Source organism: Trypanosoma theileri (assembly GCF_002087225.1).
Source record: "Trypanosoma theileri isolate Edinburgh chromosome Unknown TM35_Tth_7_V1, whole genome shotgun sequence".
Lineage (NCBI taxonomy): Eukaryota > Euglenozoa > Kinetoplastea > Trypanosomatida > Trypanosomatidae > Trypanosoma > Trypanosoma theileri.
The window spans coordinates 353,877-370,179 of NW_021639849.1; the positions used below are offsets into that span (position 1 = coordinate 353,877).

Consider the following 16,303-nt stretch of genomic DNA (forward strand, 5'->3'; position numbering starts at 1 on the left):
TTTTTTTTTTTAATATAAATATATGTATTTAAGTATTATATATATATATATATATATATACATATATATACATATATATACATACAAATTTATATATGTTTATGTTTTTCTACCTGTGCTCATTACTTTTTTTTGTCTTAACTTCACAGTGCTTGTTGAGTATGAGAAACAAAACAAACAAAGAAAAAAAAAGAAATAACATCTTTACTCTTAGACTAGTGTATATTGCCTTATTTGTTTTTGTGTTTATTCTTTTTTTATTGTTTTATTCGCACTTCATCTTTCTTTCTTCTTTTTTTTTGTTCTGCCTTGATTAATATAGAAGAAGAGTCACCACAGGGCCCCTGCATTTCCAGTTTAGCAGTCTTTCTTTCCTTCGTAAAGAAGCGTACGTATATATTTATATTTATATTTTTTTTCTGGGAGAGAAAAATGACAACACTTGTACCACGTTGTGGGACTTGTAATGCCGTATTTGAATCAGCTGAAGCTGTGCGCAAACATTATGAGTCCGAATATCATTTACACAATGTGCGTCTGCGTGTAGAAGGACAACGACCACTAACCGCGCAAGAGTTCAAACACCTACGTGGGGCTGAGTATGATGATACAGATGAAAATGGACGTCCATCATTTGCCTGTAAATTGTGTAAAAAGACGTTTCATTCTGTACAGACTTTACAAGCCCATGTTCGCTCAACAGCTCATCTCATGAAGAAGGAGCAGCGTATTCTCGCACGCGACTCAGATGCAGCCACTGCACTCACTTCCACATCATTGGGCAGTGCAGCTATTGGACTGCACCGTCGTCACAATGCCAAGCGTCTCAAGGTGCCAGCGTCTTATCCAACTGCTAAGAAAACTGACAAGGTGGGATTAGAAGATCGTGAAGAGGATGTAACTGAAGAGCGCTGCCTTTTCTGTGGTCTCCTGTCTACCGATATTGAGGAAAACCTGCGACACATGAGTGCGGCTCACGAGTTCACCATCCCCCTCCGCCACCACTGCAGTGATGTGAGTGGACTCCTGTCGTACCTTGCCCGCAAGACGAACGGTCTGATCTGTCTTGTCTGCGGCGAGAAGACGCGCTCCTTCGACTCGCTGGAGGCGCTGCGGGCGCACATGCAGGAGAAGAATCACGGGCGGCTGGTGCTCGGCCCCGAGTACGATGCCTTCTACGCGATCCGCCTCGACAGCGGGGCCGCCGCGGCCGGCAGTCCAGCCACCGTCGAGCTCCACACCCGCGGCGCCCGCCGGGCGATCCTCCGGCGCGAGGCCGACGTGCCGCTCCCCCGCAGGCGCGAGGCGGAGGCCGCCGCCACGGAGAGACGCGCGATTCTCGCCGCCGAGCAGGAGGCTCTCGCCGTCGCCAGGCGCGAGCGACAGGAGGTGATGCGCGTGCAGAACAACGCCGCCAAGCAGATGGCACACCAGCAGCAGGGATTGTATCTTAGACACCAGCTGAAGGTGAGCTTACGCAGCAATAAACTCCATCCAAAGGGCTACGATGGTGAAGGACAGGTCAACTAAAGTATAAAAATGATATGGGAGAGGGGAAATAACCTCTCAAAAAAAAAAAAAAAAAAAAAAAAAAAACTCACATTGAGGAAAGGGGCAGGGGAAGGGGGCAAAGTTATAGAAAGACTCACCGGAAAAAAACCTCATTAAGGTTACTGCTTTTCACTGCTCATTTTCCTTTTTCAAAAAGATGGAATTTTCTTTCTCCTCCTTTTTCTTTTCCTTTTTTTTTTTTTTTTTTCTTCTCACTTTTCCTTCTGAAAGTGTATGTGATGGGGTTGGTGATTGTATTTGGTTCGTGTCACATATTGCTGTTGTTAGTGCGTAGGGGAGAGAAGATATGAAGTGAGAAAAAGAAAGGAATTAAAAAAAAAAAAACAATAAGAGAAAAGGATAAAACATATGGAGCAAGAGGAATCGCAAAAGAAGAAGAAGAACAAAGGATTGCAAAGCGAATAAAGTAGTTGATGAATTTCGTGAAGTCTTCTTTCTTTTTGTTACTTTGTTTCGCTTCACGATGACTAACATTACATTGGGCGTGTGATGCACCCTGTGAATTGTTTTTGGAAACTTTTCTTGTTGTAGTGATTTTTAGGTGGAGTATAATGTGCTAAATAAAAATATTGCCCCAATATTTGTATTTTTTTTTTAATTTATTGTTGTTGTTGCTATTTATTTATTTCATTTTTCTATTTTACTTTTCTAGAGTGACTGTAATATTTGGAGTGTTAGAGATTTAAGGGGGGTGAGGGTGGTAGGAGATCATTTTTGGGACACTCTAATCATAAAGAAAGAAAAAAAAAAAAGAAGTAAGAGAAGACACGAATTATCAATACTCTAGAGTTTCTTTAAAGAGGTTTTGGTCGTGTATCGAAATAGAAACATAGTTATTTATTTGAAACTATGTGCTTCGCTGTTTTCTGTAGTGGGGTCACATGGGCTTTTGACCGACTGCACAAGATCCAGCGACGGAGTGCCATTATTTTTACCGATCCTTATGTTTTCCTCAGTGGTGGTTTAGCAGGATTAGCTGGACGAGCAGCCGCAATTCCATTTGATAAAGGAGGTGTAAAAGGTCCGGCGCAGGCATGTTACCGACGTATGCCGCAGTTTGGTCTCCTTATGTGGTTTTATGTCCCTTTGGCCTCCCAACTACTCCCTGGTACTGAACATGATCCTGCATTTAAGGCATTTACAACTTTTATACTCGGAGCATTCGCTGGATTTATGATGCGACTCATATGTAATCCTGTAAACCGTGTACGTGATGATTCTCTTCGCACGGGTGAAAGTTTCTTGAAAACATGTCAACGATTCAAGAGCAAGACGGTGTTACAGTTTTTCTACACCACACCTCCTCTTTTGGCTAACGCTATTTACTTTGGAACACTTATGACCGTTTTTGAGGGGTTACGACGTTTCTGTGAGCGTAATCGCATAATCCCAATTAATATAGAAAAGGATAAAAATGGTAATGATATCTTTAACCCTGAGAACTATGCTGCTGTAGCTATTGGAAACACTGTGGTAGGTGGTGTTGCTGCTGGTGTCGCATCTACGCTTTGTTACCCATTCTCTGCTCATGCTTATCATCAAACTGTTATTCATGATTCTGCTATTTGTCGGGGTCTTCTTCCTACCTTGCGAAAAGAAATACCAATGATGGCGGTTAGCTTTGGTGTATTTTCTCTTTTACAGCCCATAGTAGCGCCTCACCATGGAACTCGTGTGGGTTTTGGGTACTAGAATGAGAAAAGAAAGATATATATATATATATATATATATATATATATATATAGTAAAATATTTGTGAGAGTTAGTAAAGGAGAGAAACAAGTAAAAAAATAAGAAGTATGTTCTTCTCTTTTTTTTTTATTTTCTTGTTCTTCTTCTTGGAGTATTATTTTTTTTTTTTAACTTCATCTTGTAGCAAGTGAAGAGTTAGCCTTTATGGGAGTCTGGGAAAGAGGGTGGGTAAGGGTATTTGTTTTTTGGGTTGAATATATATATATATATACTTCATAAATTCATTTATGGAGTATATGGGTTTAGTGATGTTGAGTAATGTTTGGATATTATTGTTGCTGTGTTAGCTGTAGAGTAGGTAGAGAAGAAGAGGGGAAAGAATTGTGGCGATGTGAACCCTCTGTATTTATTATTGTGGATGTGTTGTAGTTTATAGGAGAATACTGTTTTTCTTCTCTTCTTCTTTGATTTTTGTTTAGTTCTATTTTTTTTTTTATCACTCTATCTTTTCTCTCTCTGTGTGGTTGTAGGAACCACTTATTTTATTTTTTTACAGAGTATGGTCTATTGGTCGGACCGTGATGCAGCCACTATATTTATTTTTTATTTATTGTACCTCTCATTTCAGTTGTTGTGCACTGTTCTTATTCTCTTCAACTGTCATTCTCTGTAAACAGTTCTCCAAAAAGAAAAAAAAAAAAAAAACTTTCTTTCCTTCTTTCTTCATTTTTCTTGGGTATGATGGTGATATATATATATATATATATATATATATATATATATATGGGGGAGATTTTAGTTTTTCAGCTGCTGCTCTGGTGTGATGAGTGGACGGCACGGGGACGATGATGAGAGCTCCGGCTCCGCGTATAGTTTGCACAGCGACCGCTCCGACTACGCACAATCAAAAACCCCGAGGCGGTGGCGCTCACGGGTGCTGAGCACAGAACAACAAACGAGAAGTGGAATCGAAAAGGAAGAAATGGAAGAAAAAGAAGAGAGAGATAAGTATACTCAGCAAGAACAAGAACAACAACAACAACAGGAAATACATAAGCACAAACACAAACATGAGGGACGTGAGAAGGTTGATTCACCATTTCAATCGCGAAGTCAGTCTCGATCAAGCAGTTCAGTATCTGCTAACACTTCCCACGAGGGATCAGTATTGTCAAAACCGCGTAGTCCATATCAAAGCTATCAGACTTACTATGGAGACGTCGTCGCGCAGGTAATGCAATCAGAAATTTCAAGTGTTCCCAGTGACTCTTTAAGGGATTGGGGAAGTTCTACTAATCGTTTACCTGGATGTTTATTAGATCCACAAACAGAGACTGTAATGGAAGAATCTAATACTATCATACAAAGAGATAATAAGGTTATATCACCATTATTGCTTTTAACTGATAATCGTACTAACGTCTTACATGAAGATCCAGTAGCTGTAGAAATGAAGGATTTGAGTGATGTAGTTTCTGATTCAAATAATCTTCGAATAGGTGATAGTGCATTAGAAAATAATAATAATAATAATAATAATAATAATAATAATAATAATAATAATAATAATAATAATAATAATAATAATAATATAGTGGAACGAATGAAATATGAAACACCTGAAGATCCACGTAATCATATTATTAACGTAATTATTAATAGTCCTACTGGTAGTGTAACACTTCAGTCAATTCGTGAAGCCTTGCAATGGGATGAACAATTTGCGGCAACTAATGGAACTGTTTTTGATTACCTTCAAGGTTATCAATCAATATTTGCAGTATCACCTGTAGATGATCGTGTAACACTACGACGCCCTTTACAGAGGACTAAAGGACGTCGTACTATTAGAGGTCCGCGTGGTTATCATGCTATCTCTAGTCGTATTGGAAGTATTAGTTATAGTTATGTAGCGAATGCCTTTGATTTAGATGCTCTTGCTGCTATTTACAAACGTCGTGGATATGAAGCTTCTATTATTTTTAATGTATTGCATGTTTCATCACATCATGTTTTTGATTTATTTTTATTTCCATACGGAGTTGTGGTATGGTGGGGATTAAACCGTCGAGATCATTGGATAGTGGAAGATGATTTTTTATCATCTGGCTGTTCTTATGTTAGTGAGGCAATTAAAGAACGTTATTCTCAAAAAAGTATAGATGAATTATTTCCTTTTTGGTGTTCTTATGAATTGGATGAACAATACGATTCTAGTTCAGCTGCCACAAAAAAAGATGCTCTTGATAGGTTTGCTACTCATCTCTGTTTTGATCATTATCTTATTCCAGATGTGGCTCCACTTCGGACTCAAGTTATGTTAACAGTATCTTATTCACTCGGTCGTACTGCGGTTGTTGATTTTTTTGATAGTATGACACAGAAATTACAAAAACATGTCTTATCAATACCTTCTGATATTAGAGGACTTCTTGATTATTTTTCTACACGACGTCAAATAGCACATCTTGAAGGAGAATTACATTTATCACTTGTAGCTATTACCGCACTACGTGATACACCTGAATTCCTTTGGGAAATGCCCTGGTTAGATGAATATTATGAACTTTCAGAGAGACAAAATTCATCTGAGCAACTTTTATCTTGGTATTGTGCCAAAAGTGATGCTTTACTTCAACAATTAGCAAATATTAAAATACGACGTTTTCGACTTTTCATGCTTGGATCTGATGTCTTTTTGATTTTGCTTTTGGTAATAGACGTTTGCTTTATTATGCTACGTTTCATTCTAAGATTGTACTTTCCCTTGGATAAATCGATGGAGTAATTATTGTGAATATGGGGTTAGGGAAGCTTGTAGCTCAATCTCTGTAGCTTCTTTAGCCCCTATTTATTTTTCTTGTTTTCTTCTCGTTATTATCTGAACTTTAAGAAGCAAGGAATCTGGAAATGTTTTTTTTATTATTATTATTTATTTTACGAATTAAAAAGAAAGAAATGGTATGTATTACTTTGACTGTGTTTCTGTATAGATGCATTTTGTCACTGTAAAGGCGTTATCTTGACTTTTTTTTGTAGTTGTTTCTTTCATTTTTATATATTATTTCTCTCTGTGTGTGTGTTTTTTTTCCCACTTTCTCAAATTGTTTTTTTTTTTTCTTCTTCTTTTGTTTTGCTTACTCTCTTGAAATGTTTTTCTTTTCTTCTTTTTCCCATTTTTAACATCTGTACGGTGTTTGGTTTTGCTTCTCCGTTCGTCTTTCCCTTTTTATTTTTTTATTTATTTATTTACACTCTCAGTCAGTCACTCACTCACTTTGTCTGTGTTGCTGAGATGGAGGGTGTGGACATGGAGGATGCCTTTGTCAACGGCAGCGGCGGCGTGGGCACTGCGGCTGCGGCTGCCGGCCGGTCGGCGGTTGTGAATGCCCGGCGGCGGCGGGAGCCAACGGCCCTGCGGGACGACTACGGCGACGGCATTCCCGGCAACGCGACGGTGTTCGTGCACACCTTCGGCTGCGGCCACAACGTGAGTGATGGGGAGTACATGGCGGGTCTTCTCACGCAGGCCGGCTACCGCATCACAGACGTCTTTGACCACGCCGATGTGTATCTTCTTAACTCCTGCACTGTGAAGAGCCCAAGCGAGGAACACTTCATTACAATGATGAACCGGGTACGTGCCACTGGGAAACCCCTCATCGTTGCCGGATGTGTTCCGCAGGCAGATCCAAAGAACACACAGTGGGACGATGTTAGTGTGATTGGAGTTCGGAGTATTGATCGTGTCGCTCACGTTGTGTACGAAGCATTACAGGGAAATTGTGTTCGTCTTATTGGCGCCGGTGAACAGCAACAAACTCAGCATACTCAGGGATCTGAAGAACTTCCTTCATTAGATCTTCCAAAGGTTCGTCGAAATAAGTACATTGAAATTATTCCCATCAATGTGGGATGTTTAAATCATTGTACGTATTGTAAAACAAAACAAGCTCGTGGAGATTTGAGAAGTTGGCCTATTTCAAGTATTATCTCTCGTATAAGAGATGTAGTACGAGAAGGAGTACGAGAGATAAGATTAACATCAGAAGATGTTGGTGCTTATGGTGTTGATATTGGTACAAATATTGTTTCACTCCTTCGTGCAGCGGTTAAAGAATTAGAAGGGACAAGTGTTATGATGCGTGTAGGGATGAGTAACCCACCCTATTTACTTCGTCATGTAGATGATTTTGCGGCACTTCTTAAACATCCAAATGTGTACGAGTTTGTACATATTCCTGTACAGTCTGGATCTAATCATATTTTAGATGCAATGCAGAGAGAATACAGTGTTGAGGAATTTTATGAATGTGTAGAACATATCCGACGTATTGTACCAAATGTGTCTATCGCTACTGATATCATCTGTGCATTCCCTGGTGAGGGAGAAAAGGAGTGGCGCGAGACGATGGAACTCTGTGAAAAGATTCTTTTTCCTATTCTGAATATTACTCGTTTTTATCCTCGCCGTAATACTCCTGCAGCGGCAATGAAACAGATATCAAAAGAAATAGCAAAACAACGTACATCTGAACTGACTGAGTTTTTTAATTCGTACCGTACGTACGATAACATGGTTGGTGAGGTGCATACTGTTACGTTGTTAGAAACTGCTCACGATAAGCATCACCTTGTTGGACACACAAAAAATTATGTTCAAGTACTTGTTGATCCTAAGGATGCCAGAATGGGAGATACAGTTACTGTTGTCATCACTTCAACATCAAAATACAGCGTTGTAGGACGAGTTTTACATAGCCGATGGGAACGTTTCATGGCGATAACATCAGCAAAAACTACAGGACACCAAATTTCAAGGTTCACATTAGGTGTTTTTACTTTAGGCACTGTTTCAGCGGCGGCAGCTGTAGCGGCATTAATCGCTTCGGGAGTAACAAGAGCGTATAGGGCGCGTAATAACCAGTAGCGTTGATGGGAATAAAAAGACAAAAAAAAAAAGGAAAAATAAAAACGAAAACGGGTAAAAGGTGTAAGAGTGGTGTGTGTGTGTGTGTGGGTACGTATTTTTACCTGGAAATTCCTTCTTACTTTTACTTTAAATGGACATGTGCGCCAAAACAGAATTTTCCTGTTGTATTTTGTTACTTTAATTACCTATATAATTAACTGTAACGTAAATATATACTATAAAATATTTTTATAGAGAATATTTCCCTAATTGTAATTTATTTTTTCTTTTTTCTTTTCTCTCGCGTTATTATTTAAACTCAGACGTACAGGCATATATATATATATATATATATATATATATATATATTTGCCCTTCTTAGTTAAAACATAGCAACAGAATGAATACTAAAGAAACGGGTGTGCCACGGATTGTTAACCGTGAAACTGGAGCACGTGGTGGTTCATTTGAGGAATATACTTCTCGTCACACCGTTATCAAGAATTCATGGAAAGGAAAGTACATGCGTATCTTTTGTATCGGAAATAGGCATATCGCAACAATTAATCCTCAAAGTATATTTTATGTTACTAATCGATGGGATTATCAACATCACCTTGTAGATGTTGTACCAACCGCAAATAGTTTAACTGATTTTTCTCTTATCACTGGCAAAATAGCGAAAAGTGAGACGTTACACTTTCACTGTAATACTGCAATGGAACGTGCGGAGTTACTCACGGATGTGCAGCGCAACCGCGCCTTATTTGACCCTCAGTACCCCTCCCATGCCTCTGATCATGTCTACGCGGCCCGCAAGTACTGCAGTGATGAGGAGTACCGCGACTGCCACCTCCGCATCACGACCGTCGCGGTGGAGCAGCTGGACGCCGGCGGGCGGGTGGTGGGGGAATATCTCTTCATGAACCTCAAGGGCCTCAGCGCCGTGGCCGACCGCCCCCGCAGCCTCGTCCTCCTCCACGGCCCGCAGCTGCGGCTCCACCTCTACGAGACGGACGACCCCCAGCGGGTCGCGAAGGCCATCGCCGATGCCGCCCGCCGCTTCGTTGGCCTCCCGCCGCCCGCCGCCGCCCGCCCGCTCGCCGCCCGGCAGTTCGACGCCGACCGCCTCGGCGTCCCCCGCCACGCACTGGCGCCCCTCGCAGAGTTCCCCGCAGAGAAATGCACGCGAAAACACCAGCAGCGACTTCCACGGCTGCTTGCCACTACAGAAGAGTGTCTGCTGGAAATGGATCCGGCCACATATAATACGACAAGTCTTTCCTTCTTTGCAGATATATACGCGTTGGTGCGCTCTGAAGAGGATGAACAGCGGTTTATGATTCAATATAAGGAACCATCTATTACCAAAGTTTATACTTCCCCTGTACGGGATGCTCTCTTAGCACATCTTCTTCACTGTTGTCGTGCAGTACAAAACCTTAATGTTTCAGTAGTTGTAAAAAATCTAGATCGTGGGAAACGTGCCGCACCTTTTCGTGTACTTCTCTCAGAAGAAATTGAAAGTACACTACTTAATTGTCTTATAGATCCTCTTAAAGGAGGTGGTCATGTGGCTATGACTTATTTGGAAGTAGTAGAATTTTTTAATGCTAATATTGAATTTAGTGGTCTTCGTTTTACAGAAAATCGTGATGGATTATTCGCTGAAAATCGGGAAAAGATGATATTTGAAGCTTTAATGGCTTTATTAAATAATTTCCCTATTAGTGATGATCCAATAGTTATTGTACAACAATTTTATGCCCTTAGACGTTTATGTGTTACTCGTATTGGATTTAGTTCAGCTGCAATTGTACCTTCACTTATTAAAACTATTGAATATGTTTCTATGAATGCACTTAAGGTAAATAATCTTGCAGTTTCTCATGCAGTTATTGATCTTTTATGTGTTCTTATGACACCACATCATAATCATTATGAATTAATACATGAGAAAATGAATAAAAATCGTATTCTTAAACATGAAAGATTAGTGAAGGAATTAATGATGATGTTACATAATTATACAATATCAGAAAGTGCTTCCCTTGTTGTTCTATCATTATTAGATTTTTTTGTCTATGCACTTTGTCCACCTTACTGTGAAACAACAGAAGCTGAAGTTTTTACTTATGTAATGAAAAATATGGTTGATATAAATGGGAAAGATCTTTTTACTCTTATGCAGCATAATTGTAACGCTATCAGTTATAGTGCAGGTCAAATTATTCGTGTAATTATGGAAGAAGGAACGAAGGAACAATTTACAGCTATGCAAGACGCATCATTAACAGAAGGTGGAATTCTTGGTCAACTTTATTTGGCTACATTTAGTAATAATCGTGAATTACGTGATATAGCTCGTCAACTTATCGCTTATTGGACCTATCAAAATACTAATATGCAAGATTTAATGCGTAGTATATTTCCACCAGCATTACTTCTTTTCCTTCAATCAAAGGATGAACCACCAGAAGATGAAATGGAAAAAGAACGTAAACGATCCGTTGTAGCTATGACGAATACTTTTTGGGAATCTAAAATTGGTTGGTTTAAAAAATGTTTTCATCCAAGTAAAACTTTACCAAAAGGTACGAATTATAATCCATCTTTTGCGCATGAAGAGAAAGACTATGTTCGTCCTAGAGAAGTACGAGTACGACCAACGTTAAATTGGCCAATGTTATTTTATCAATTGAAACAAGATCATATGCGACCAGATTTAATTTGGAATCATACAACACGAGAAGAATTGCGAGGGGCATTAGAAGGAGAAATGCAGGCACTTAAATTGGGAAGAGGTATTCGTACTGAAGTTCCTATTGCATGGAATTACCGTGAATTTGAAGTACGGTATCCAAGTCTTAGTGATGAACTTAAAATTGGACGACATTACCCACGTCTTCTTTTTGAAGTAAAAAATCCAGTTATTGCTCGACCACGAGAATTTTTTAATGATATGTACCATCGTTTTCTTCTTACACAAGAGCATAAAACTAAATTGGATTGTTTACATGGAATGACTATTTTGTATGAATATTATGCAAATGATATTGGGCAATTTAATGATTTAGAGTATATAATGAAAATGTTAGAAGCAACATTGGATCCAATTTTTCGAGATCGTTTACTTAAATTTATTAAAGAAATTTTACGTGATCGTCATAATGTAAAATTATTTTTAGATTGTGATGGTCTTAAACAACTTGTGGATCTCGTTACTATCGCACATTTACATCTTGATAGACCTCAACTTCATAACCCAACTAATGCTATTGAATCTTCTGGATTATCTGTAGAACTACAAGATCAGGAAAAAGAATGGTATTATACTAAAAATGGTATTAAACAAGATCCAGTCTCATATACTCGTTTAAAAGAATTATATGTGGAAAAGGAAATAAATGATGAGACAAAAGTATGGGCACAAGGACTAAATGGATGGAAAGAATTTAAAGATGTTCCTCAGTTACGTTGGGGTATTGTTACAAATAAAAGTAATAAACTTTTAACATTTTCTGAGGTATCTTGTATTATTCTTGATATATTTTTATTAGTTTGTACATATTATCCAAGCAAAGATGTAAATGGGGCTATTATGCAACCTCTTCCACGAGTGAAACGTTTTCTTTCTAGTCCTCAAGTACTTCCACATATTGTACAGTTATTATTAACATTTGATCCATCTATTTGTAGTCGTGTTCATTCACTTCTTTATGTTATTATGGAAGATAACCCACTCATATCACGTTTTTTCCTAACGGGTGTATTCTTTTTTTCACTCATGTATACTGGATCAGATGTACTTCCAATGTGTAGATTACTCTATTTATCTCATTCTCGTCAAGCATTTCAATTCCAACATGAAAATGATATTATACGAAATAGTTTTCTCAGTACATTACTTCCACCTGCTCTTGTTTGTTATTTGGCCAATCATGGTCCCGAGTCTTTTGCAGATGTTCTTCTTGGTGAATATGAAACCCCAGAGGCTATTTGGGGAAGAGAAATGCGTCGTTCTCTTGTGGAAACTATTTCTAGACATATTTCTGATTTTACCCCACGACTTCTCTGTAATAATCGTGCTATTTATCAATATTGTCCAATTGTTGGTGTGATGTATGAACCTCTTCGAAATGAATTATTTTGTTCACAATATTATTTACGTCATTTCTGTGATGAATTACATTATCCAAATTGGCCGGTTTCGGATCCTGTGGCTCTCTTGTGTGAAGTCCTCGCGGCGTGGAGAAGAGAATTAGATAAACAACCAAGTCCACTCACTCGTGAAGGTTGTATGCAAGAGTTGGAAATTAATTCTCAAGAGAGTCATTTAACCCCACAAATTGTTCGTAAAGCTTATTTTAAACTGGCCGCCTTATATCATCCAGATAAAAATCCGGATGGACGAGAAAAATTTGAACGTATTCAAATAGCTTATGAATTCTTAGTTTCCGATAAAGTAGACTCTGATGAACCTAATCCATCTAATATTGCCCTTTTACTTCGTACCCAATCTATTTTATTTAGACGATTCGGTACTATTATGAGTCAATACAAGTATGCTGGATATGGATTATTGTTAAAACTTATTAGAGGAGAATATGAAGATTCAGAAATGTTACGAAAAGATGTTGTGCTTATGGAACCAGCAACAGAACTCTGTTACTTTACTGTACAAAATGTTCCTCTTAACGCGGATGAATTACAAGAAGAAGGTGGTATTGAACTTTTATCAAATGTGTTGCAACGTTGTTTTGAAGGTATTACTCCTAATTCTACAGATGACTTGAATCAAGTAAAAATTGCAAAACATTGTATACATACATTTCGTGTAGCTGCTGAATTTTCAGATTGTAGACATCATATTGTTAATAATCCTATTATTTCTCATCTTGTCGCTAAAGGAATTGCTTATGAAAATTCTGTAGCTTTATCACGTGCTTGTATTCAAGCATGTCAATCTTTCTGTGTGGATGAAACTTTACAAGAATGTCTTTTAAAAGAAGGAGCTCTTTGGCATTTAATGTTATTCCTCTTTCGATATGATTATACATTAAATGAAAGTGGAGTAGAAATGCAGGAAGAACATCATAAACAATTATTCGCCAATAGAGCAGCTGTATATGCTCTTCAAGCTATTTATGCTTTAGTAGGAATTCAACCAAGTAATGATTATCCAAAGACTAAACCAAATACGGAAATGATTCATATGTTACAAAAACTTTTAACTCCATATATTGTTCAAAAAATGAGACTTCTTCCTCATAATGAAGAAGAAATATTAAAACTAATCAATAGTAATCATAATACACCATATATGTTATGGAATAATAATTGCCGTCGTGAATTACAAGAAATGCTTACGATAAACTCTGAAAAATGTCGTGATTCAGGTATGTTTAGTGAAAATTTACCAGTTTATACAGATAACAGTTTTAGTTATTCTGCTCATAAGGAAGAACTTATAGTTGGAGGTATTTTTGTTCGCTTATATAATGAACAGCCAACTTTCCCTATTGAAGATCCTGCTGCCTTTTGTACAGCCATGATAAAATTTCTAAAATATAAATTAAATAATGATAGTTCTACTGGAGTCTTTTTAGTCGTAGAGGCGATGAAAAATATTCTTATTGCATACCCAAATAGTGATGTTACCACTACTATAATGCAAAGTGTAGATTTACTATTAAAATTATTTTCCTACAATGATAATACACTTGTTTTGAAAACTTCTGAGCTTCTTGAAAAAGTTTCTCATCATTTAAATTGTTTAGAAGCTATTGGTAAATGTAATATGGCTGTAACAGAAGTTATTCTTGCTATTCATCGTTGTGGTGAAGTTGTGGAATCAAATTGTTTGGCATTTTTACGAGTAGCCCTTTCCAATCGTGGTGTGGTAGAACAGGCATTAGATCGTGGACTGTATGCGGTATTATTACGTATTCTTGGTACTTCGTTATTGCAGGAGTGTAAAGAAGATGTTTGTACGTGTTTAGCGAAAGCCTTTTCAGATAAATTATGTGGTCCTAAACTATTCTTACGTACTTCTAAACTTATTCCTTCTGTATTTTTAGAAATGATGAAAGAGAGTCCTGTGAATGCCTGTCAACTTTTAAATACTTGGCAAGAAACTCCTGAACTTGTGTGGAATAAAGAACGTAAACAACGTTTTGTAGAATTATGTATAGCCTGTGAATCCGATATTGTTGAATTGCTACAACATGATCCAACAGCTTACTGGAAAATCCCAGAGAATATTTTAGCAGAATCAGGTGAAGAATTGCAATTAGGAGGTGTATATTTAAAACTTTACCTAAGTCAACCAGGGTGGAATGTACGTAAACCCAAAGAATTTCTTTTATCACTTTTGGAGAAATTTGTAACCGAGTGTGGGAAACCAGAGGAGAATATAAATACAGAAATGATTGTTCTTATTGCAGATGCAGGACTACGCCTTCTACAAACATCTCCGGTTCTTACAGATCATCTCGTTTCACTTGGCTATGCTCAAAAACTTTTTGAGTTGTTAGAATCAAATCAAAAGGTAGTAGCTGAAAATGCCCTTAAATGGGTACATGAGGAGTGTGCCTCTCGTATATGTGTAGAGAGTCTTGCAGGTTTTGATCCTGTGGCTTCTCTGCTTGCCTATATGAAGGCAGGATTGCCACAACTCCCTTTATTAATGGATACAATGGAGCGTTTACTCTCACGTTCCTCTGAACGAGCTAATATGATTCGTCTTGCTTTGCAAAATCAACTTCCACAACACTTATTAGAGTTGTTGGAAGCAGGAGTTACACCACAGACATGTGGAGATCAACCTCCTGCTGCTGTACGTGCGTTAATTATTAAAGTATTGAAAGCAATGAATAGTGTTGAGGATCCTTTGTACGGTCCGAGGTTGAAGAGTATTCTTGCGGAGAGTAAGGTGTGGTCAAAGTATAAGGATCAGAGTCATGATCTGTTTCTTTCTAATATTCACTTTGGTGGATATATCGAGGGTGGACCTCAGCAACGGCAGCAGCAGCTGTTTATATCCCTTTCAGATCCCTCTACCCAAGACGTTACTAATGATAGTGGTCCACCTCCAGTGTGACACTTCTTCACGCTTACATTCTCTTTTTTTTTTCTTCTTCTTTGGTGTCTGTGTGTGATAGTGAATATATGAGAACCATCATCGTGTGGAAGCAATTTTATCTTCAACGAGAGAGGTTGGGAAGGAAAAAGTGGGAAAAGTGAAATGAAAACTCTGTATTGTGATCGATATGGAATTGTTTTCTTTTATACATGTTGTAGCTTCATTTGTTTTTTGTTTTTTTTTTTTCGCAAAGTTGTACTTCATATTTTCCGTTTTTTTTTTCTTGCCTTCTTTTTCGCTTCTCAAATGATCCCAATGTAGAGTTTGTTCATTTTTTTTTTTCTTTTTTGTATTTGGGTGTCTTTTTTGTATATTAATCCTTGGTTTCTCTTTTATCTCGACCTTTCTTCTTTTTCTTTCTTTCTTTCTTTCTTTCTTTCTTTCTCTATCTATCTGATGAACACCCTTAACGAAAGAACATCTACTCCATTGAGCAAGCACAAGCGCAACTTTTTTTTTTTCAATTTTTTTAATCCAGCATCCAATCAGACCGAACGGAAAAAAAGGAACAAGAAAGTGAAAAAAAAAATATATATAAACATCCGGCCATGCACCCACAAACACCAACGTACTCTGATGCCCGCTCCGAGAACAGCGTGAGCTTCAACAACGTCGCCCGCTACGGCCGCAGGGGTGTTGACTACAGCAAGTTCCGCACCCGCACGTGCCGCAACTACGCGATGGGCCTCCCCTGCCCCTTCGGCGAGAACTGCGCCTTCTCGCACGGCGACGCCGAGCCGCAGGCCGCGCGGGTGGAGGAGGGCGAAATGCCGCCGCCGCCGCCGTACGCGGAGGCCGTCGAGACGGAACTGCTGCTGCCCCCCGCATACCCCTCGCGCTTCCGCCACGACCCGTACAGCTTCAGTGGAGTTTTGTTCGAAGAATAAACGGAAATGGATGAAAGATGAAAGGAGAGAAGAGAGAGAGTGGACGGGGTGGGATCAGAACGGATAATGAATGAGTTGAAAGGAAAAAAAAAAAAA

The 16,303-nt window shown here is 38.5% G+C and overlaps 6 protein-coding genes across 6 annotated transcripts; all 6 read left to right on the forward strand.

Annotated features, from left to right (window-relative positions):
* Positions 1–432: 432 nt before the first annotated feature.
* Positions 433–1,530, forward strand: TM35_000072730 (zinc finger protein, conserved; the record flags this gene model as incomplete). The annotated part of the gene is made up of 1 exon (XM_029023719.1): positions 433–1,530. One exon carries the CDS (start codon positions 433–435, stop codon positions 1,528–1,530), a length of 1,098 nt encoding a protein of 365 aa, XP_028884915.1.
* Positions 1,531–2,421: 891 nt separating this feature from the next.
* Positions 2,422–3,264, forward strand: TM35_000072740 (uncharacterized protein; the record flags this gene model as incomplete). The annotated part of the gene is made up of 1 exon (XM_029023720.1): positions 2,422–3,264. The coding sequence occupies one exon, from the start codon at positions 2,422–2,424 to the stop codon at positions 3,262–3,264; it is 843 nt and encodes a 280-aa protein (XP_028884916.1).
* Positions 3,265–4,087: 823 nt separating this feature from the next.
* Positions 4,088–6,052, forward strand: TM35_000072750 (uncharacterized protein; the record flags this gene model as incomplete). The annotated part of the gene is made up of 1 exon (XM_029023721.1): positions 4,088–6,052. One exon carries the CDS (start codon positions 4,088–4,090, stop codon positions 6,050–6,052), a length of 1,965 nt encoding a protein of 654 aa, XP_028884917.1.
* Positions 6,053–6,559: 507 nt separating this feature from the next.
* TM35_000072760 (tRNA modification enzyme) lies at positions 6,560–8,194 on the forward strand (the record flags this gene model as incomplete). Its single annotated transcript, XM_029023722.1, has 1 exon — positions 6,560–8,194. The coding sequence occupies one exon, from the start codon at positions 6,560–6,562 to the stop codon at positions 8,192–8,194; it is 1,635 nt and encodes a 544-aa protein (XP_028884918.1).
* Positions 8,195–8,576: 382 nt separating this feature from the next.
* Positions 8,577–15,278, forward strand: TM35_000072770 (endosomal trafficking protein RME-8; the record flags this gene model as incomplete). Its single annotated transcript, XM_029023723.1, has 1 exon — positions 8,577–15,278. One exon carries the CDS (start codon positions 8,577–8,579, stop codon positions 15,276–15,278), a length of 6,702 nt encoding a protein of 2,233 aa, XP_028884919.1.
* A 590-nt stretch (positions 15,279–15,868) lies between these two features.
* On the forward strand, positions 15,869–16,207 carry TM35_000072780 (zinc finger protein ZFP1; the record flags this gene model as incomplete). The annotated part of the gene is made up of 1 exon (XM_029023724.1): positions 15,869–16,207. The coding sequence occupies one exon, from the start codon at positions 15,869–15,871 to the stop codon at positions 16,205–16,207; it is 339 nt and encodes a 112-aa protein (XP_028884920.1).
* Positions 16,208–16,303: the final 96 nt, after the last annotated feature.